This window comes from Diadema antillarum, unplaced genomic scaffold (genome assembly GCF_040938485.1).
Source record: "Diadema antillarum isolate AM-2024a unplaced genomic scaffold, OU_Dant_1.0 seq00001187_RagTag, whole genome shotgun sequence".
In the NCBI taxonomy this organism is placed as follows: domain Eukaryota; kingdom Metazoa; phylum Echinodermata; class Echinoidea; order Diadematoida; family Diadematidae; genus Diadema; species Diadema antillarum.
In genome coordinates, this window is record NW_027271986.1 from 417,280 (window position 1) to 440,228 (window position 22,949).

The window sequence follows — 22,949 nt, forward strand, 5'->3', positions numbered from 1 at the left end:
ATACTAGACAGCACTAGCATTAATAAACTACATTTTAGAAGGCTCTACAACAAGTTTTGCACTTAAAACGAGTCATTTGACGTCAGAAAATGATATCAAGTAAAATTCTGAAAGGCACGATGGTTACGTCATACTATGTACATAATACGGAATAGCATCTAAATTGTCTCCTTTCGGCAGTAAAATTGTCAACACTGGCGTGAATTACTAGCAGATTAATTTCCTCGCGAGTTTGTGGCCATTCCATATCTAGCTCAGAGCTCGATGTTTGACATTTGTAAAACGATGGTATTTTGCCAATAGAGGGCGCGAATGTTTCCATTTACACAATTCGGTCAATATATTCTCCCAAATAAACAGTGCCCGATAATAGATAATAAATAATGATAAAGGTCAGAGCTCTTCAGGTGTCAATACCAGGCTTCGCAAAGCCAAGAGGAACAGAAGATAGTTTAGCGAGAGGACTATGTTTCAATCAAACAAGAATATAATTCTATTGTATGGGACTACTTTTTTACAACACATTGCCAACTACCATAGAAGTTTACGATTTCATTTGTCTTTATATGTGCAGCATCTTGATAAATAGTGTAAAATGGCGGCCAAGTTCATGGAAGAACTGAAGATGAAATTCAACTTAATTTTGGTTGAAAAGAAAAACAAGTCTCGTCACCGATCTCTTCCATAATTTATGTTTATCACACAATTAATCTTTGAAAAACTAAGTAAATTCGATTAGAGGGCAATAAAGCAATATATGTCAAATGTGGTGAAGGTGGAAACACAAAAAAGGAAATCATTAAGTATTTGATCTGTCTAAATATGTATGTTCATGAATAGTTATTAGCAGTTGATAATGAGTCAAATACAAAATTAAAACCATAAGTGAATCAAATATAATTCCGTATAGCCAATATGTCTGCTATTTATTGAGCCGGTAGGACAGGCAGCATTTTGCATGATGGTCGATTTCACACGCTTTTATTAATTACATGTAACCCTTGTCAGAAGATCATGAATATTCATTAGATTCTGAAGTTAGAAACACGGGACAGTTTATCAGAAACACGAAGCAAGTGCTGTACAAGCCGCTGCCTGCAAAATATTTTTTGTTAGGAATAATGACTGGTCTTAAAGGTCACCCGAACCCTCAAATGGTTCCTCAGTGAACAGCTTGTTGGGCGAAGTGTTCTCTCCCGGGGAGGACGATGAAACCGACGATGAAATATACTCCTCGAGCTCGCAGTAAGGTTGATAACCGCTCCAGTCACCACATGGCATACATACTCGACGCGAACTGCCGTGGAGGGCGTAATCTGGGTTGCAGTAGTACGTGACTTCGGCACCGTAAGTGAAACCGCCAGTACCGCGTCGCACACCGTTCTGAATATCTCCGGGATCTTGGCAGCCCTGGTTTGCGGTATCTGTAATGGTGAAGCAAGCGAGTTACGAGTTTTAGAAATAATTGCAGGAAAAAAGAGAGATTCTGGGGAAGTAAATGATTATTTTAACAAAGAGGTACTGCAGCTGGCTGCAGCTAAAATGAAATGAAATGAAATGGTATATAACAAGCAGGAATTGCTCGTACATGTCTTTCATTAATTTTTCCAATACTTTCCAACACTATTTCTCTTTGGCATTCTTTTACTTTGATTGAAACTGACACCGCTTTGTTCTATGTTTGTATTTTCCTTTGAATATCCAAGCTAGACATCATTTTTATCATAATTTGTTATGCTTTATGTATTTGCAATCGAAAATAAAAATAAAATGAAAATGAAAAATATTCTAGAGGTTTGCTGCTTCATGTTATGTTTTATCATTTGCTTATTAAGAGAAAGCAATCTAAGTTAAGAAAAGTAAAGATATAGTATTCAAGCAAACTATGGTTACATATTCAAAGATCGATGTTGAACAATTTTCTCCTCCTGATAATTGTACGAAATGCAAACTGTGCAACGTTAGCAGATTCTATCCAGTATTTGGGATTTTTTTTTTTTGTCATATTGTTCTGCTGTAATTCAACTTTTAAAGAAAACAGAAGATGCTGAGATGCTATTTCATTTAAGTACGTGGTACTGAGGGCCAGTGTCTGAATGCAGACGACGTTGAATAACAAGATAATATCTGTGAAGCAGTATCATTTGCCACCACGTCCTTATTCTGTGACGGATGAAAACTGACATACAATGAGAGCGCCGAAGAGGGCAGCAGATAGTATTATCTGTGTGAAAAGTTGAAGCCCGGCTATGTGCAGGTTTATCGATGAGAATTTTGGTCACTTCGACAAAGGGATGCATGTACAAAATGTGACTGTACCTGTGTGTACAGGTAGAGCGATATAGGAAGATGAAAAATGAAAGCATGAATATATATAAGATATCCGATTCATGACTGCGATCTTATTATTGTACAACATCTAACAATAATTCTTAGTACTCGCACTCCCATCAATCAGCAGTGCAATGGATAATTAATGTGAATGTTTACGGACAAGATTTAGCGTGCTGTGCAGTCTGGTGTCTAACTGACTAGCCACTTGAACTTCTGTATAGATGATAAAAATAACTATAGACAATGATAGAGCGGAAGATAGCTAGGTATGTACGCAAAGCTGGATTTTGTTTAAAATTTCTTCGTTTGCGTGTGTACAGTATATCATGTTCGAGCGTTGTATCTTCCATATCTTTCCTGCATGGAAAAAGTCATTTCAATCTAGGTTTAATTTCCAACATCAAATAAATTCTTTTATTTTCTTTGTAATATTCTCCTTTCACATTTCTTCCCCATGTGCAACGGCCGAGGCACCGATAACCTATATAAGAAATGCTTATGGTCTTTAATTATAATCATAAGGCAGTTCGGAGTTCAGCTCATGTACACATTGGTACGAATGACCTCTTTTTTTTCTTTGTTGGTAAGGCACTTCATTCGTTTACAGTGACATTACGCAAAGGCTTGCTCGACGTAACAAGCCCTGATGGAATTCGTCAATCATGTTTAAACTAATGATGAACTTGCGCAGACCAGGTGACCAGAATGATCCGTCAATGAACATTTGGGAAAGCATCAATTTCACTATTTTGCATTGAATATTTCAAATTTTTTCTAGCGATATTACCAAAATCCACCTTTCAAGGATTATCTGAATAATCATTACATTTCAGATGCTTATCTCAGTAAAAAAAAAAAAATTCTGCTCATGCGCAAAGCGGAACCCCAAACTGGCTTCTTTCGTTTAAAGGGCAGGTACAGTTTCGGTTGAGATGGAGCAACAGATTTCTAACGGTTTGGGGGTTTTCCCTTTTTTTTTAAAGAAATATGAAAGAGCATATATATTTTTTAGAGATATTCAGAGTTACTTTATTTGATGAAAATTGGTTTTGAAATGACTGAGACATTCAAAACAAGTAATACTGATAAAAGGTGGGACCTATAGCTTCTATTAAGATCGCTTTGTTTTACTTTGTTTTTTGGATATCTAGGCCATTTCAAAACAGATTTTAATCGAGTAAACTTTCGATTCCTCTTAGAGTTATTATGCTCTTTAACATTTCATGAAAGTCGTTTCTTAGTATCTTGCAAAAGTTAAAGACCGAATCATCACCTCGAACAATAATATATCATGGATCCTTTCAAATTCCCTGCTTGAAAGAGCACAGTGTCTCACAGTGTGTTCACAGTGTGTTCACATAGTCCACTATGCGAAAACGCTCGAATTTAACAGTGTGAAGACGGTTTCACACTGTGGTGCGCATGTGGTTTTCACAGAGTGTGCACATGGTAATGCTGTATTTCACACTGTGAATTGATTACTCACATTACGTTTACCCTGTTAAAACGCTCGAGTCTAACAGTGTGAAGAGATTTCACACTGTGTTGACACTGTGTTTCTCACACTGTGGAACATTGTGTTCTTTCCAGCAGGAAAGTTTGACCGTCCAAACATCAACGAAGGAAGGTTTTGATGGAAGACGACTTACCTGGGACTTTGAAGATGATGTCGGTAACGTCTTCGGTGATGTCGTAGTCGGCGAATTCGCCACTGCATGCGTGGATGATACGCATCCTAGTTAATGTCTGCATGATGGCCAGCGCTGATCCATCCTCTGATGTGGTCAGCTGAAGCTGGTAGTAGAAATTTACTCCCCAGACACTGAAAAGAAAAATATACATGAGTTGAATAATCATATAATATTGACTGATCTTGAGGGAGATACCAGAAAATATTGCCCAAACTGAAAGAATATTGCCCGAGTCGAAGACGAAGGCAATATTCTTTCAGTGCGGGCAATATTAATCTGGTTTCTCCCTCAAGGCTAGTCAATATCATAATCATTACCTATCCTCTAGGTAGATTAGGAAAATATGTGAATACGTCTATACACTATGATACAGATCAAGCCACATTTGACTACCTGTAGATCATCACCAACATGTCGAATAATTGCAAAATTGTTCATCAATGTACATCATTCAACTCCAACCGCAACGATACACGTTGTACATTATGTAGTTGTAACAGGCGAACTTCAAACATCTGAACGTATTTACACTTCGTTTTTGCTTCTGTTTCAATTTGGAGAGTTGTAATAACTGATGGTCAATGTGCAGTTCTTGAGCAGAATGGACTAGTTATTGTTTGACGCGTAGTGCTGCTGGAAGTGATCGACCTTGTACCAGTTGATTTATTGGCGTTCTTCTGTGGTGCGTGTGTCCCAAATTTGTGAATGTCGCCTCTTTGTGATTGACCGGAATGTTTACATGTTTATGGCGAGACCCGGAACGACGCACTAATATCGCCCCCTGACCGCGACGACCGATCAAAATACCAACTACAATTGCCCCGCAAAACTACCTCATATAGGTAATAATCAATGGTTACGGTAATGATGATAATGATAATCATACTACTACAGCAACAACAACAACAACTACTACTACTACTACTACTACTATTGCTACTACCACTACAAATAATAATGATAATGATGATGATGATGATGATGAAGATTATGATGATGATGATGATAATAATAATAACAGTAATAATAATAATCGTCATCATCATCATCATCATCATATAGTGGTCCCAAGACATTTGTTTGTAATAACATCATTTAATAAAGTGGATTTTACCCCGCAAAAACTCGGGACAGCCAAAACAAATAATAAGCGGTGATCTCAATATTTCTATTCTTATGAAAATTAATCTAAGGCCAAATTTACTATAATTACTGTAAATGACAACTAAATATATCAAATTCATGCCAGGTAGGGCCTAAAAGTTGCTTATTCCACTATTCACATATCGGGAAAAAAAAGCACTGAAAAAAGTTCAAGGTCTGGATGATTACTCTGTATTGTATATTGAATCTACACGATGGATGTTCAAACATATCAAAGACACTTACACAACGCTTGTGTTGGGAGCAACAGTGGAGCAGTCTTCAGTGAAGCATGTGTGTACGGTGACTATTTGTGTAACAGGCCAGGGAAAGGCGGCCGCCCACCATGTGAAATGTTCGGTCTGGTACACCCAGACAAGCCCGCCATCAGAGGTCTCCTCGATCGTTCCCATTCCACTCTGTACCCAAAGACCTGTGAGATTAAAGTATTCAGAGAACAAAAAATACAAATAAAAAAAGGATACGAAAATAAGACATGCACCTTCGTTTTAGTCGCCATATCTGCAGGTTTTACAACATTAATTGGATCCAATAATTAACCTTACTGCGACGAACACCGCACTCAAGCGATTTCCATAGCTTTAGTCGATAAGAGCACGGACCTAGCCATCCCGAGGTCTCGGGTTCGAATCCCGGTGGAATCTCTTTGTTCCTTTTTCACAAGCTTTAACTATAATTCCATGTCGAATAGAATGTGTCATGATTCTTTTGCGCTGGCATGAATTTTGTACCAGTGATATGGATGAAAATATGGAACTGAAACGACAGCAAAGAACAATTACATGTTTCTTTAGTTGTTTCGATGGCTCTGAAAACTCACACAGTGTAATCGATATAAAAATCTTTGCTTAAAACTTCGTTTACGTAAATATTATTCTTTTTTTCTCTCTCTAACAAAGGTTAGCCCATTGAGGACAAGCAGATTTCCTTGTAACGACACTTCAAATAGACACCTGTCAAAGCGTGCAGGTCTTTAAAGAGCAATCCCACAATGTAGCCATGTAATGTGAGGGGGGAGGGGGTGGGGGGGGGGGGGAGGCAGGAACAGGGTGTGGTCATGCAGGCCGGAAAGGTTGGCGGAGAACTGAGAGACACACCCTAACTCTGTCCTCGATGGATTGCTATTTAAAGAGAACGCCCTCATTGTTCACTATTTTACACCTCCTAATGTCTCATATACTCAGTTTGAACACCTAGTCTCTGAGACACTGTAATTCCCCGTAGTGTTGATACAAGGTAAATCTGGTTCTAGAAGCACTAGGGTTAAAGGAATTGAAACCTTGTCTTGACGGAAAGCGTCATAAGAGGATTATTTGTTTAACAACAAATGAGAAAACTTACGAATACGAGCCCTAATGTTTGATTATGATGAAATGAGAATTGAATTGAATTGAATTGAATTGAAATGAAATGACTTAAATCAAAATAAATCAAATTGAATCGAATTGAATTGAACTGAATCGAATTGAATTGAACTGAATTGAATTGAATTGAATTGAACTGAATTGAATTGAATTGAACTGAATTGAATTGAATTGAATTGAATTGAAATGAAATGAATTAAATTAAAATAAATCAAATTGAATCGAATTGAATTGAACTGAATCGAATTGAATTGAACTGAATTGAATTGAATTGAACTGAATTGAATTGAATTGAACTGAATTGAATTGAATTGAACTGAAATATCGATAAACTGCGAGTAAGTGTGTTATAAAAATCTTTAAAAGCTTTGGTGGTATCTATTATTTTTGGTAATCTTTAAGAATTACTCTCTGACGCTCTTCAATTCCTTCGAAAAAAAGAAATCTGACCTAAAAAAAAAGATAATTTGGATGATTTTGCAGGGATGATTATGCTACCTATGTAGTGACGCATGGGTTGGAACGGTACCATGATGGTAAAGTCTGTATAGGGAAAACAGCGCTTACTGAAATCTAAAGTAATTAAAATCACGATGAGTACTGATTATCATATTTCTAATTTGTGTTTAATTTTACATTAAATTGAGATATGTCCAAATATGTATTTAATGCGCTTTTAACAAAGTTCAATGTAAATGTGACCAAAAAAAAAGCAAAACAAACTGGTCCTTATAAACGATTGGTCCAACTTTTTTATTAGGATCGCTTTGTTTTGGATATCTCAGTCATTTCAAAACTAAGTTTTTCATCAAATAAACTTTGAATCCCTTTTAGAATTGTATGCTCTTTCATGCTTAATTTTCATATCTGTGCTTTGTAATTATCTCCCAAAAAGTTAAAATCTGAGTCCCCATCTGAACCAAAAACCATACCGTCCATTATGACTATTGTGAGCGATATAAGAAGCTGATGCAAGAAAAAAAAAACAGTTAACGAACAAACAACCAATATACATCTTAAGGTATCTTAATAACGTCATTCTACATGACCTACCAATTGATGGCTTTTAAACATTTGAATTGCTAAACAATTTTACTATGTGACTTTCTCTTCTTATTTGCAACACAATTCTCTCCCTGGTCTTTACATTTCTTTTTCTTTCCTCCTAGATTCTAGCTCAAACCATAACCCATCTGTGACTCTATCGAGAAAGGAAAGCCTAATCGAGAAGATTTTATTTGATCGATCCTTGTAGGTACTCTTCCAGCCTTCTTCAAGGTTCAAGGTTCAAGACACTAACCGATGGCCTCGTCGAAGTACCAGGCAGGCACCTCGTCGCCGACTTGGACTGAGGCGAATCGTTCTGACACGGGAATGCGAATAGTAGCCGCTTCGGTGAGATCCACCTTTGAATTGGACCCGGGCTCTGTGACAGCAATCTCGGCCACTGCCAATGCGGCCAGCTTATCGGCTTCTTCGCCTGGGAAGGTAAAACGAGTGGAGAGTGGCGAAAATGAATGCCTCTCATTAGCACACAAGAAAATAAGATAGATTATTGCATGAAAGTAAAAAAAAAAAAAATCATATTTGAATGAGAAGGATATTGAAGGAATAGCTATGCTCTTAAAGCAGACAGACCAAAAGAAAACGAATTTATATTCTGATTCTTCAATCTTTTAGAACATAATCTCTATGGGAAGTTCAAGATACAATACTAAATCTGGTTCTCGACATAAATACATGTTATAGATCACCAGAAAATTAGCGTGCTGATATTTAATGATACATGAATCAACACTGGGTGAAATCGATCTTCTGCAACTTTACAAGACTCTCGTTATTACGGATTAGTGGTCCCAATTTTCTCTTCTTTTTCATATACTTAATGTTTTCCGTTTTCGTTTATATGCATCTTCGTTTTCATCGTCTTTTCTTCTCCTTCTCTTTCTTCTTTTCCCGTCTTCATCTTATTTTGCTTCATCTTTTTCATTCAGGAAGCGATCACCGCGCGATACTACTGTCGTGCTTACCGTCCCCTGTGTGAACGTTCAATTCCGGTACGCTCTTGGAATTGTCCGGTTCGGACAGGTCGACGGTGAGGACGTCGATAGAGACGGGTCCCTGTGTCATGTTCAGACCACCTGTGAGAGACAGACAACGATTACAGTGAGGAGGAATAATGTGGAGCAGAACAGGAAGAAGAGGTCATAGGTCAGATGACACATTAAATCAAATTTGCAAGAATAATAGGGTATTAAAGATGCATCTTTTATGTTGCATTTTTTTTTGCGTACGGCGTATTTTTTTTTTATATCACAGTGTTTACATGATATTTGATTTACATAATATAAATATCTAATAAATTCTCACTTTTCAATTATAACTGTACTCTTCATCTTATGTTTTCCATCTTTGTGCATTTTCCTTTTTTATTCTTTAATGTTACGTACATACTCTGTGGTTGTTATACGTGTAAGTCAGAGCGTGTTGTTATCTATCAACCAGCTCTGATGTAAAGTCCGCAGGCGCCCTCGGTAAAACATTGGGCAAACTTAAGCATACACTGCTAATAGAAGATTGAATGACTAAACAGATAAATTGATATATGTTATATAAGTTAATCAATGTGCGAATGTGAATTTACGATGAACAATGTAGTATGAATGTCAGGGGAGGGAAAGTTGTCAAAAAAACAATCATAACTGGCGGAATGCGCTAATCAAAGGCCAACATTCTTGAAAAAGTGTGATACCATCCATATATAAGAGGAACTATACAGCAATGAAAATTCAAGAGTGGAAACAGAAACAAATTTGGAGTTAGATACTATGGAATATGACGCAAAAATCACAGTAACTGCTCCAATTTGTCGGTTTGTAGAATTGAAAATGCTACATTCAAGATCTTCTGAAATAATTTGAATTCTATACCTCTTTGGCAGATATCATCATAAATGAGAGTTTCAATTTAGGGACGAAAAAAAAATCTCAGGGCTTGGTAGACTTATGATAATCACATTTAAGAACCATTAAAAGATTTAATCAGCAACAAAACATCATAATACTAAACTTGCCGATTCGATTTCTAGCCATTTACATCATAGTGTTAATATCTTGTATCCATCAATTCATTCAAATAGTGAATTAACAAGACATGTCTAATAAAGGGCAACACAAGAATCTGTAAGAATTAAATTCTCACTCCACCCCCATCTGTCAATAGGAGAAAGCAAAAATTAAGTTTATAAATTTAAATTTACCTGTAGGTATTTCCACTTCGAGGGTTCCAGCGTTGGGGTCAGAAAAAGAGAACGTACGAGTTGTCGGCAGCGGGTATGGGAAGACTACACCGTCGTTGTAGTTCGTTAGGGTCAAGGTTACCAGATTATCTGACGAGGCAAAGAGGTGACATATAAGTCAATCATTCCAAGGACTCAGATGATAGCTGATACTCATGTCGCATCTTAGAATTACGCTTTCTTTACCAGCCAGAAGGAATTAGAGTTCAATCAATAATCCCCATGAAAAGGGCTTCTCAACTTGTTGATTTCGGTTGATTCTTATTACGTTTTTTCGAACATAATATGGAGTTATAACTGAAACTCTTAATGGTACCAGTTTGGTCAATCTATAGAAGGTACAAGACATGAGATAGCAATATCATTCAAAACTCGCTTCGCACTCACGGTACAGTGGCCAAGTATTCTCAATGAGAAGTCCAAAGGATCGAGACCTATCAATGCAATCGTGCCCCTGAGCCAAATCCTTTACCCCTAAATCTTTTCTTTTCAATGGGGAGGTATGAAAGGTTACAACATATGGGAAGTGTGGACATGACTAAGTTTGGTTTTAGGATGTCAGTCAGACGGGGAAAGTGATAAGTGTAGTGTATGTGGGTCATACGAGCCTACCTGCCCGAGTAATAATGTGTTAATTTTTAGAATGCTTTACCATCAAAACATAGAAAAATACCCCACTGTCTTCATCAACATCATTATCTCTTGAGACACTAAAATTTTATCATTAGTAATTTAACGAAGGAGATCAATTTCTCTTTCGTCAGAGATGAACTTTAAACCACTAGAAAGTACTCTATATTTTATGATAATAATTTCATAATTCGAAGCATGGTCTTTAGATCATCCCTTTAAAAATGGTAAGAATTCTTTTTTTTAATCAATCACCATATTTATGTTGCCTTCTATATTTGGATTTTTTTAGCAGACTTTTGGATAGCTGTTGCAATTTCCCTCTTCGTCTCGAATTGAGAAGTTCAATGCTTCCCTTTAATCCTTTGCCCGGGTTCCCCTCCCCCCTCCCAAGTCATCTGTCTGCTCTTACTCATACTTATAGGTTTATAAATCTTTACTTTCAAATGGGGAATTACGATAATAATGATACGTGTAGTACATGTTCATCGTCAGCAAACTGGTTCTAATTCGAGTCCTCTGTATTTAACAATGAATTGTTCATGATGGCTAGCAGGCGTGAAAACGTCCCTCCCCTCCCCCCCCCCCCCCAAAAAAAAAAAAAAAAAAAAAACTGTCATCCTTTGTTGGTACTGATGTCAAGAGTACAGTCTGCGCTCTTCTGATAACTATATGCGTTCACTCCCACTGTCTCGACGGGTGCTTAAGGGATAAGTCTCTCCGCTCAAGATATTGCTAAACCCCTCTTTGAGCAACAAAAGTCTAACATAAATTCGGGAAGGATGGAAAATGGAAAACTGCCAAAATAGAACGTAATCTTTCGAATTTACAACTGAGAAGAGACTGGTAATTCCACTGCGAAGATAGATAGCACGCACCCAGCCATATGACTGTTAGTTCATGAACTTTTGGTTTGAAAGCATCATTTCTTTTGGACAGATGCTGCGTCCTCTCCTATATAAATAGAGCACAGAAACTAAATGTATTAGATTGGAAACTTAATGTATTAGATCGGAATTTAAACGGAATTTAATGTAATTTAAAAGAAATTATAAGGATGGCCATGATGAAAATATAATTCAAACTAGCTTCTATCAATACCGTTACCATTATCGACGATGTAATTGTCATTTTGATTGCGATAATATGAAACAGTAGCAAAAAGGGGAAATCTACTTAACAGATAGATGGACGCAGATATTAGTGCTGCGCAACGTGTTGACAAGGGAGAGTAATATACTAGGTGTGATACCTCAGCTCAATGAGCTGTTCTATGAGGATCGCACTAATCAATGCTTGTAAAAATATCATCCCAGCAATTTGCCTATTGTTACTTCTTTAGCATCTAACAATGTCATTTAATCCACTGGTTTTGTAATGGGAGCCGCGTGTGCCATAAAGCACAACACTGTCAGAATCGAGCTGGTAAAGATAAAATGGAAATTAATGAGAACATCGTTCCTGAATGGAGACCACTTACGAGTTAAAGCTCATAAAATGAATAAGTCAGTTGATATCAACGCCACTCCCCGTTTTTCTTTCTTTTATTTTCTTTATTTCGCTCTAATTCTCTTAGTCTTTCGTCATCTCCGTCCCCCCCGCCAACTTATTTCTCTTGGCGTTTAATTGTGATGATTGTAAAATGACTCACGAGGATAAACTCAACGTTACATGATGCTGGTAGCAACAATATCGATGATAACGATAATAACAATTATGATAATAACAAAAAATGATATCAATAATAATAATAGCAATAGTTATGATAAGAATATCGATAATAATGCTGCTAGTAGTAAAACATAATAATGGCATTCGTTATAAAGATAATAGTGATATCAATAATAATAATAATAATCATGATTATAATTACAATGATAATAATAATAATAACAAAAATAATGTTAATAATAACAATGATAACTTGGTAGAACTTGGACAAATCTTTGACTGCAAATTAGCGTCAACGACATATCATTGCAGTCAAGAATATTCCCCACAATCTAGGCCAAACAGGCACAACAGTCGTACAAGAAATCGAAAACCTCAAGAGAGGGAGAGAGAGATATAAATCTCGAATTGTGAACACTGAACTTTCCCGCCAGTCAAGGGGAATGGAATGCTTAAACGCCATTTGCTTTACACCTTATATGGAATGCCAACTCGGAACTCCCATCTCCATAGTAAGAGTGAGATCAAGAGCTAAGAGGAACTTATCATCGATTAAAGAACAGTCCATATTAGACAATACTCAGCTCTTGAACTTTACTAACATGGGGTTGAGGTCGTAAGAGAGTATTTTAAGAACGTGTTCATTGAAAAACGCAGACGTCCCTCACGAGACAGCAGTAATCCACCAACAGCACGCGCTGCTTTTGTTTCTCTTCTTCGGTACCTTATCTCTGTGCCCTAGTCGGCGTTGCATCTTCACCTATCCGCTGATTACCTATCATAGCATTTTACCACTTATAACGAGTGTCATTAACCTCGTTCGCTGATAACTCATGTTGTGACAGCTTGCCGATTTACATGCATCTTTCATGAGTGATAAAATCTTGGCGTGCATGCTCTTCTGCTCGGCTATTATATCTCTTCTTCTCCACCAATTTAAAGGATGATAGTGGATTTTCCCACGTTGTTTGCATGTGCGTGTGAGATTATTGATTAAAAGCAAGTTTTTTTTGTATTTTTTTTTTGCTCATTTCATCTCTCTCTCTCTCTCTCTCTCTCTCTCTCTCAAAAAAGGAGAAATTTGGATGTCATACAGAGAAAAGTTGTTTGTTTTTGTTTTTTCAAACGAAACTGTGCTAAATTCTATCTCGTACGTGAACAACGCAAATAGACGCGTATCTATACCGTATACGTTAAAGTTCTTATTTTGCAATTATGAACTGGACAGGAGTAATTGATCGTTTCCTTTAAGCCAAACCCAGCACTTGGAGACCGTTTAAGACATCGACAAGCTCGAACCACCATGGAATAACATAAAAACAAAAGACAAACCAAGATTAAATTACGTAATTCTAAAGAAGTCCTGTTGAATGATTTATTATGAGACCGATCTCTTGAGCTATTAATTTTATTACCGTTTCATTACTGAGCGAATTTTACACATAATGTCAGTGGGCTTAGTTCTGGGCCCCATTTTATAAAAGATGTTAGGATGGCAACTCTTGCTGGAATGGCAACTTCCTATAGCAACAGCCAATCAGGTAGCTGGATTTTTGTCGTTGTCATGACAACTGCCATTCCAGCAAGAGTTGCTATCATATCAACTTTTTATGAAACGGGACCCTGATGTGTCTGTCAGTCAGTCTGTCTCTCTATCTATATATTTTACAAACCAGTATCCATGGTATATCTCTCTTTGTTTGTACCTCTGGGTTTGTCTGTCTACCTGTCTCTCTTTTTTTTCTGTCTGTGTCTTTTTGTTTGTTTGACTGTAAATCTCTATCTTCTGAATTTTCGTCCATTATTATGAACATTCAGTGCGCTCTGATCAGGTTTTGTAGACCAAAACCTTTCATGTTTTGTGAGCGTGTTATTCTCCATTTAAATTTAAGTCTTTCTTGCTAACGTATTTTCTTTTATGTACGTTTTCATCTGTCAGTATCTTGATCGAATACATGACTCCCCCCCCCCTTAATGACTGCGATCTACCCCTTTACATACTCTATTCACATGATCCTCCCCCCCCCCCCCCCCCCCACCGTGATTCTACATTAGAAGTGTCTTTTGATTAGTTTGTCTGCCAATGTCGTTTCGCCTTAGTGATGGCGGTGGTAGGGGAAGAGAAAACAATTGTATCTGAGACCATAGAACTAAGCCGAGACTAACTATTATATGACAGGTTGTTGGAATATGGCCCGGGCTGGCTTTATTAATCACATCTTAACGACCCATTCACATCGAGAAGGACATGAAATAGATGCTGATGATTCCGTCGCTGGGAAGCGATCGATCATCAGTGATTGACGATGATTACGAATCATCCATCAGGATGATCCCGCTGAGATGTATTGCGGATTTACTGAATTCCCTCAAGGAGTATCAGCACAGTGTTCGGAGTAATAGGCACCGATGTACGTCATAAACGACGATGGTTATGAAACCATTGCATCATGCATGATATTTCTAAGCTCCCCTTTCAATCTTTCATCACTTATTTTCATATTCATCAATAGTATATCGTGGTGGACGCAGCGTTACAACTTTACTTTCAATTCGTCGATAACTGCACAAATATTTTTCATGGCTTCAGAAATGAATTCTTATTTTTCAAATAAACTCATGGTAATCATTCAACACGGTTTCCTCTCATATCAGACTAGCGTTTAATCGTAACTTATCATTGTGCACTTTTGTTCAATATTCTTTTTTTTTTCAAACGAGCAAGTATAAAGAGGGCAACGGCATCTTTATTTTTAGTATTAATGATCAACCTTTCCCGAAAGATAAAGAAATAATCTTTTCTCGCTGATTTAATGTGTTCGTACCAATTTCCATAAGTACAGCATAATCATATCCCATTTATAATAAATATTTCATCATTTATTCAGGATGAAAGTGTTGATAGCAACAATAATGATAACAATATTAATAGTACTTATAACGGTATAAATATAAAAAACAACGATATTGCTTCGATTAGAATATATTATTGTTATAGCTTGTTTTGTGTATTACCGTTTCATTACGACAAAGAACTTTAAAGGGATGCCATAGTGTTGGTTGGGATCATAGATTCAGCTTTACTGTTTTTTTTACGAGGTACAATGAACCACTTATGAAATGTTAAAGATCATACAATACTACAAAGGGGAATTCAAAGTTTACTTGATGAAAATCAGCTTTGAAATTGCTGAGATAGCCAAAAACAAAGTAAAACAAAACGATCCTTATAAAAGATGGGTCTCACCTTTTATCAGGATCGCTTTGTTTGAAATATCTCAGCCATTTTAAAACCAATTTTTATCGAGTAAAGTTTGAATTCCTCTTAAGATTTGCTCTTTCATATTTCATGAGAGGTTTCTCATTATCTGACAAAAAATGTTGGAAACATAAAGCCCCATCTCCATCAAAACTCTACCATCCCTTTAATAAGACTGTGACTTACTCTCGTTATTGCGGACATCAAATGACGTCGATGTCGTGGGATGACCAGGCTTAGAGGCGACAACGATGATGCTGGCGTCGTTCGGTACTGGAATCTTCGCCACGCCGTTGAGCTGGGTGAAGACTTCGTTGAGGGCAGCATCCCCGCCTTGGCGGATATCGTAGGTACGGATCCTGGCACCAGACACCGGCGCCCCACCGACTTGCTCCAAGACTAGGATAGTGACGTCAACATTCCTTGCTAAAGAACAATAGATACATTGACCAATCGACATCGGTTATTCAATCTTGTTTTAAAAATGATTACATCAAAGTATTGACGATAGTTTGTTAGAGTAGGAAATACAACCTTGCTTTCATGTCACTTCCAGCCACTGTTTCAATCAATACATATTTCTCAACTCAAAATATTTGTTCACTACGACAGTATGAGTATCGGTTACAAGAGTGACTTTATTATTCTTTTTATATATCGTCTTTGATTTTCTTTTTTCATTACAGTGTGTAATCACTGGCGTAACATTACACAGAACAACTTAATAGTTTTATGACGAGTTTGCAGAAATCATCTTTTCGACATTCGAGATTAAGTTCTTAAGTATGAAAGGCAAAATGAGCAGCATTTGCTTTTTGCTTATTAGTTTCCATTAATTATCTGTGTTTTGCGTAATTGAATGTTTTGAATGTTGGGTATGAATGTATTTGCCAAAAGCCAATAGATATTCAATTCTCGTACGATGTGTCTTGGCAAAAGTTAGTTTGAATCAATGAAATGAATTTCGATAGAAAATATCTTCACTTCTCCTTCAATGGAAACTTGGCCGTATCGTGCCATGCGATTAAATAATTTACTTGCGCGGGAATAGTTGAGAAGCCAGTTTACAGCTTATCGTTTAGTACTCCATCTTTAGTGTTCACCCTCCTACCGTTTACAGGTGTCACCCTCTCATACCTTATCTCCACAGATGGTACCACTGGTAATGTCGCATCCCCTTTAACTCCAGATTTAATACCATTGATACCCTTCCGTCACTTACCTCAAGAGTTGACACCACTGGTACCCTCTCATCTCCATTCAAAGACTATTGATACCATTGGTGGTACACTCTTATCTCATAACCTCCATGAAATTGTTGCCCCTGGTGCCCTCTCACCCCCATAAAGAGTTGATACCAGTAGTACCCTCCCATCCCCTCACCTCCAGAGCTGACACAATATTGGTACCATCTCATCCCATTACCACGACTGTGGATACCATTGGGGATACGTTCTTATCCTCTTACCTCCACAATTGTTGCCCTTGGTACCCTCCCACCCCCTTACTTCCAGGGTTGACACCAGTAGTTGCCTACCTCCCATCCCCTTACCTCCAGAGCTGGCACAATTGGTACCTTCTAATTCTCTCTTCCACCTCCCTGTCACAACTGTCGATACCGTTGGGGGATATAGGTTCTTATCCCCCTATACCTCCAAGTTTTTACCAATGGTACCCTGTCATCTCTTTTAATCCCCAGAATTAATACCACTAGAATCCTCCCATCCCTTTACTTCCAGAGCTGATACAATAACGTGGTACCCTCTCATCACCTTACCACAACTGTCGATACCACTGGAGGGTACGCTCTTACCCCCTCCACGTCCGTTGTTAGTGTTGGCACCCTCTCACCAACCGCACCTCCACAGTTGATACCATTGGTACCCTCTTATCCTCTCACATCATTTAAAGATTTCAAATTTGGTATCGTCTTATCGACTTAATGCCCTCCAAAGAATGATGATACCACCATTGGTACCCTAACATTAACCTTAACCTCACACCCTCCCATCTTCACACTTTAAAGCACTGGTACACTCTCAGATCCTCAATTCACAATAAAGGTGGTGTAATTGGTACCCTATCACTCCACCTTACCTTCACAGTTGATACCATCGGTACCCTCGAAGCCAGGGGGGCAAGGACCACACTCGTATCGCTTGGCGGGCTCTCCCGAGTCGTAGTCCAGGGAGTTAACATCGATCCTAATATTCGTACACCTGACTCCTTCGAAACAAGGTTTGTCTGCGCATGTGTCGAGAGCTGCAGTGACCAATAAAGCAATGAAACGATTAATAGGGGGAAAAAACAACCTATGCATTGTTTGCGTTACAATGCACAAAAACAACAAAATGAATTACAGAGTCATGACAACGTTAGTCTCGTCCTTGATTGAAAGAGTTGTTGTTGTTGTTGTTGTTTTTTTATTGTTGTTGTTTTTATTGTTGCTGTTGTTGTTGTTGTCGTCGTCGTCGTCGTCGTCGTTGTTGATGATGTCGTTGTTTGTGATGGGTACCAGCTGAGCAAGACATCCAGTATCTTTATGACCAATTCGGACTCCTACTCTCTACTGGCTTGTCATTAATATCATGAATATGAATGATCATAACATCCGTCGCACTGACTTCAAAGAGTTGAAAGTAGATAGCACGCCATGACATGAAATGGAAATTCGTATTGTCTTCTTTATCAGTATAGTGGCCATGAGTCAACAGCAAATACTTGCAAAATACTAACAAGTTGAGAAATCCCAATGCTCAGAGTTCCCATGATTTATCATAGACGTATTATAAAGCATATCCACATGAATTTTCCCGACATTAAATTGCTGGTGTTCATTTTTGTTGACATTATTTCTATGACGAGGTACAAGAAGGTGCATAGCTTTGACACACAGTCTTTCATTACTTACAAAGTGGTAGACACCGTTCGCCCGTGCCTACGTATCCCGTGTTGCAGACGCAGCGGTATCCTCCAGACAGATTCTGGCAGTAGGCGTTGGCGTCGCACTTGCCTCTGTTGGCGGCACACTCGTTGTCGTCTGCTCGGCAAAGAAGATCAAATCAAAGTCAGTCATAATCAATTAGGATCAATCAAAATTTCTCACGATTTCGTTTCTTCCTGTAATTATCGTATGCTCGATCGGTATCATTGTAAACATCCATTGCCAAAGAAGGAAGCTGTCTGGTACTTGAACACGCGTCACCTACCCATGCTTGCCCGGCACTGGCACTACAAACTGAGCTGAAGCCACTCATTCATTCATTCATTCATTCATTCATTCATTCATTCATTCATTCATTCATTCATTTTTCCTATTTCCAGCAGAAACAGTTAAAAATTTTACAGAACTTGAATGCATGAAATACATCACATTGTATGATGTAGGCCTATTATGTATAAGTTTGCAAAATTTTGCCAGTATACGGGAATTTCATGGCAGTAATAATTACGATGAAGCTAAAAGTAATAATCAATGCCTTACCTCTGTAACATTATCTCTTGGTCTCATTCATAATCGATAAGTGAGATATAATACATTAATGAGCGGGATTTGGGCGAAAAAAAAAACTCTTCGTTCAATAGAAACATCGTATACCTTTACATCTGTCTACCAAAGAAATAAAGAATCACAGATCTGGTACATCGCCCAAAAATGATACTGGAAACAGAATAAATTCATTTTGGCATCCCGGTCAGCTGGACCTTGATCAAAGGGCTTCAAACATCCGGTTCGGCGTCATTTGTTCTCGAGAATTCACAATAACGTAGCATCAAAATAATGCCTACACTCCAATTATCAAAATCTATCCATACGAAACAGAAATTTCACGTATCTCAAATCTTTTCGACAACATTGACATGATTGAAATGATGGTGCTGTGCGATTGGATGAAGCACTTGTAAAATTTACATATCTATGTGCTTGCTCATAACGCTACTTTTTGCCTGTACCTTTTATTCCCCCTCCATTACTGTCCATGACAAATGTTTCGCTATGATATTACTCTACATGACAGATTTCAGATTCCGCAGTGTGAATTCCCCAGAGTCGTGCGAAGAGTCGACCCAGATCGAGTAAAGTGTGCCGGGGTAATAATTTTCCTCTTTCCCTCTTTCTCTTTCTCTTTCTCTCCTCTCTCTCTCTCTTGGCAGCTTATTTGTGTTATCATTTCTTTCGTTGGTGTTGACAAACTTAATTTGCAAGTCAAAACAACAACAGCGGTACTGCAATTTCAAGGAAATGTGCATGAATGGAACTTTGACACGCAATGGTGATTGATAACAAAGATTGAATCCGAAAAAAAAAATCCCCAAGTCTCCCTTAGGATGAAATCTGTATTGCTGCCTGTGTATCACGTAAACCTTAACGTAGATTCTTTCATCAGCTAATTTATGAGTTTGACGCCACGGTCAAAAGCATGCACGTCTTCGTCATCTATTCAGCGTCGAAATCGTCATCATCTTAATCGTCATCATTGTCAACATCATCTTCATGATCATTAGCAGCTTCTTGATGAGGGTCGTTATCATCACCATTCTTACTTCCATCATCACCTTCATCAATATCATCATTATCCTCAAAATCGACATCATCATCATCATCATCATCATTTTCCTCATTATCACCATTATCGACATCATTATCATCATAATCAGCCTCATCATCGACATCATCATCATCATCATCATTGTCATCGACATCGTCATCATCATCTCCATCTTCTTCGTTACCATTTGTACTCTATTCACGTATAGTCATTATCATCTACATCATTATCATGAACACTGACATCATCGATGTCGACTCTGACATCACCACCAAGACACGACACCGCGACACGACATTGCGACACACCTTCACGCAGGCTCAAAACAAATATTCACATCAATAAATCGTGCATCTAATCTTCATGTATACCAAGATTAACACAAAGGATAATATAGGAACCATTCACAAATATGTTTCGAGTTTTCTTTTGTTTCTTCTTGGTATGATAAAGTATTACACACACATGATGTACAACCTCTCTTCGATGAGATCGTCGACAAAGTTGATAAGTGAAACCTCTACTGTCCGTCCCATGTCAATGCACTTTCCTGCGCCCATTAGCGTATGCTTCTAATATTGTAGGTTTGAGTGTTTGACGTATACGCCCTCAATGGCGGGGGCTTCTGCACAAGCTGCTCGAGTGGATGTGAACCTAAACGTTGGCCCGAAGGGGTGACCCTATTTACGTTTTCAAATGAAATCCTGCTGTTCCTATATGAAGACTGTTCTTTGTACATTTAGGGACTTATAGAGACATTAAAGGCTTCCACGTACTAAGAGTCACAACAATAAGAAAGAGAAAGTTTGATTAGTTGTGATGTACAGATATGGGCGAATTATGAAGACACTATGGATGATAAACAGTTATTTACTAAAAGATAAATCAATAACCAGAACGTGAATATCCAATTCCTTAGCCAGTTTCTTGTTCATTACCATACGAATAAGATTTGTCGTCAAATATCAATACATATAACCGGAGGGCCAAACCCCAAAAAGTCGCTTACTTAACGAGTGAGTTGCACTCTCTCTACAAACTAAGTAGACCATGCTTATTTTCAAGTTTTTATTGTAACAAACAACATTCCACTGGTCTACCTCAAAAAATTTGTTGCGAAAGCCTCCAAATCCAAGATGGCGTCCAAGATGGCCGCCATATTTACTAAATTTGTTATTTGAAAGATAGAATTTGAGTGAAACATCAGATTTCAACAAATTTGATGTCATGTGAAAGAGAATAAAATTTTCTACAAGTTGATACCATTTTTGTGGGTTCTTGTGATAATTGGATTGAGATTTTAAGGAAAAAACCTTCATTTTTTGATATTTTTCTGAAAAAAGGAAAATCATGAAAATGCTTGATTCAGCATAAATCAGAGAAAGACTGAAGGATTATCTTGAAACGTTTCAAAAATTTTGTTTGACATATAATTAATATTTGGAGAAAATTAGGGGTCAGCACCGTTTTCGGTTCAGGAGTTATAATGTCTCAAACTTGAAAACTCACTATGTAAAAATGGCCACTTTAGTTGTGACAAGACCTTGTTGGTCGTAAAAAAAAGCCTGCGCGCTCCAAGACTACTACATGCACCACTGCCACTGGCGCTTGTAGCAGTGCCGGTGGTGCGTGTAGTAGTCTTGCAAACGCAGACTTTTTCTTTGACAAACAAGGGTTTGTGCCTGCAAACTAACTTTTCATACCAAGTGGTAGCTCAGGTGACGCTGATTGCTATTATTTCTAAGTAGATTGTTCTGAAGCAGATGAGACGAAGCAAAAAATATCTTTCAAATAGAGGTAGAAGCTTGAAACAACCTTGCTATAGAAAGTTTAAAACAAAATTTGGATCAATCACTCAAAAAATTCAAGATTGCAGGCCTTCAAAGCTGACATAGTGTATTGCGCCAAAGTAAATGTATCATTTCGATTTTGATACAATTTTGTCTGTTTTGCTGTCTATTTATATGGTTTTTATATATTCTGAACATTTTAATGCCATTTCAAACCATGTTAGGTATTTATGGAGACATTTTCAGAATGCATCATGAATATTTCTCTAAAAAGTTAAAAAAAAATAAAATTAAAAATATTTATGAAAACCATGCAGAAATTAACATCTTTCCCATATAATCAATATTTGGGGAAAATTAGAGGTCAGTATTGTATTTGGTTCAGGAGTTATAATGTCTCAAACTTGAAATCCCATTTTACATAATATGTTATTTACACGCATCTGTTCCCAAAGACGTCACAGAGGGTCAAATCCAAGATCGTGCTTACTTTTCGAGTTCCACTCTCTCTATAAACAAGACCATACATAATATTAAGCATACTAAGCAATGTTCCGTAAGTACACCTCAGTAGATTTGTTGCAAAGTACAGATGCGGTCCAACAGGGCCGCCGTTTTATTGAAATTAACATTTCAAACATAAAATTTGATAGAGACATTGGATTGCAACAAATTTGATGTCATATGAAGGAGAGTAAAACTTTCTAAAAGTTGATACCACTTTAGCTGTGTATTGCGATAAATTGGGGGGGGGGTGTTTGCTTCTCTCTTTTTTTTTGGGGGGGGGATCCATATTTTTATATTGTTTTGAAAAAAGGAAGAAATGTAAAAATGCATGATTTAGTATTTATCAAAGAAGAACTGAAGAATTATTTTGAAACCTGCGATTGAGATTGAGATTTACTGAGATTGAGATATAATTCATATTTCTGGAATTACAGGTAATATCATACACTGTTGACAAGTTAACATCTAAAACTTGAAAAAAAAATTATATTTATGCATTATAAATTTTGCTTACAATGTGTTTACATGGTCACATGTAATACTGTAATGGTCTAATGACTTGCAAGTACCTGCAAACTAACTTTTCATGCCAAGTGCTAGGTGACGCTGGTCGCTATTACTGTAGCATTTCATCATAGTAGATTGTTCTGCGGCAGATAAGATTGAACAGAAAGTATATTCCAAAAAGAGA

At 37.5% G+C, this 22,949-nt stretch overlaps 1 protein-coding gene across 1 annotated transcript in view; it reads right to left on the minus strand.

Moving 5' to 3' along the window:
* Positions 1-1,105: 1,105 nt before the first annotated feature.
* The window catches only part of LOC139744536 (uncharacterized), a 149,068-nt gene continuing 127,224 nt past the window's right edge, over positions 1,106-22,949 (minus strand). Inside the window, exons 7-15 of the mRNA XM_071654966.1 lie at positions 18,323-18,451; positions 17,509-17,673; positions 15,598-15,837; positions 9,813-9,941; positions 8,584-8,694; positions 7,854-8,033; positions 5,415-5,601; positions 3,984-4,156; positions 1,106-1,424 (exon numbers count right to left, since the gene is read on the minus strand). Of these exons, the coding sequence (XP_071511067.1) occupies positions 1,132-1,424; positions 3,984-4,156; positions 5,415-5,601; positions 7,854-8,033; positions 8,584-8,694; positions 9,813-9,941; positions 15,598-15,837; positions 17,509-17,673; positions 18,323-18,451 (1,607 nt within the window). The 3' untranslated portion in view covers positions 1,106-1,131. The remainder of the gene's footprint in view (positions 1,425-3,983; positions 4,157-5,414; positions 5,602-7,853; positions 8,034-8,583; positions 8,695-9,812; positions 9,942-15,597; positions 15,838-17,508; positions 17,674-18,322; positions 18,452-22,949) is intronic.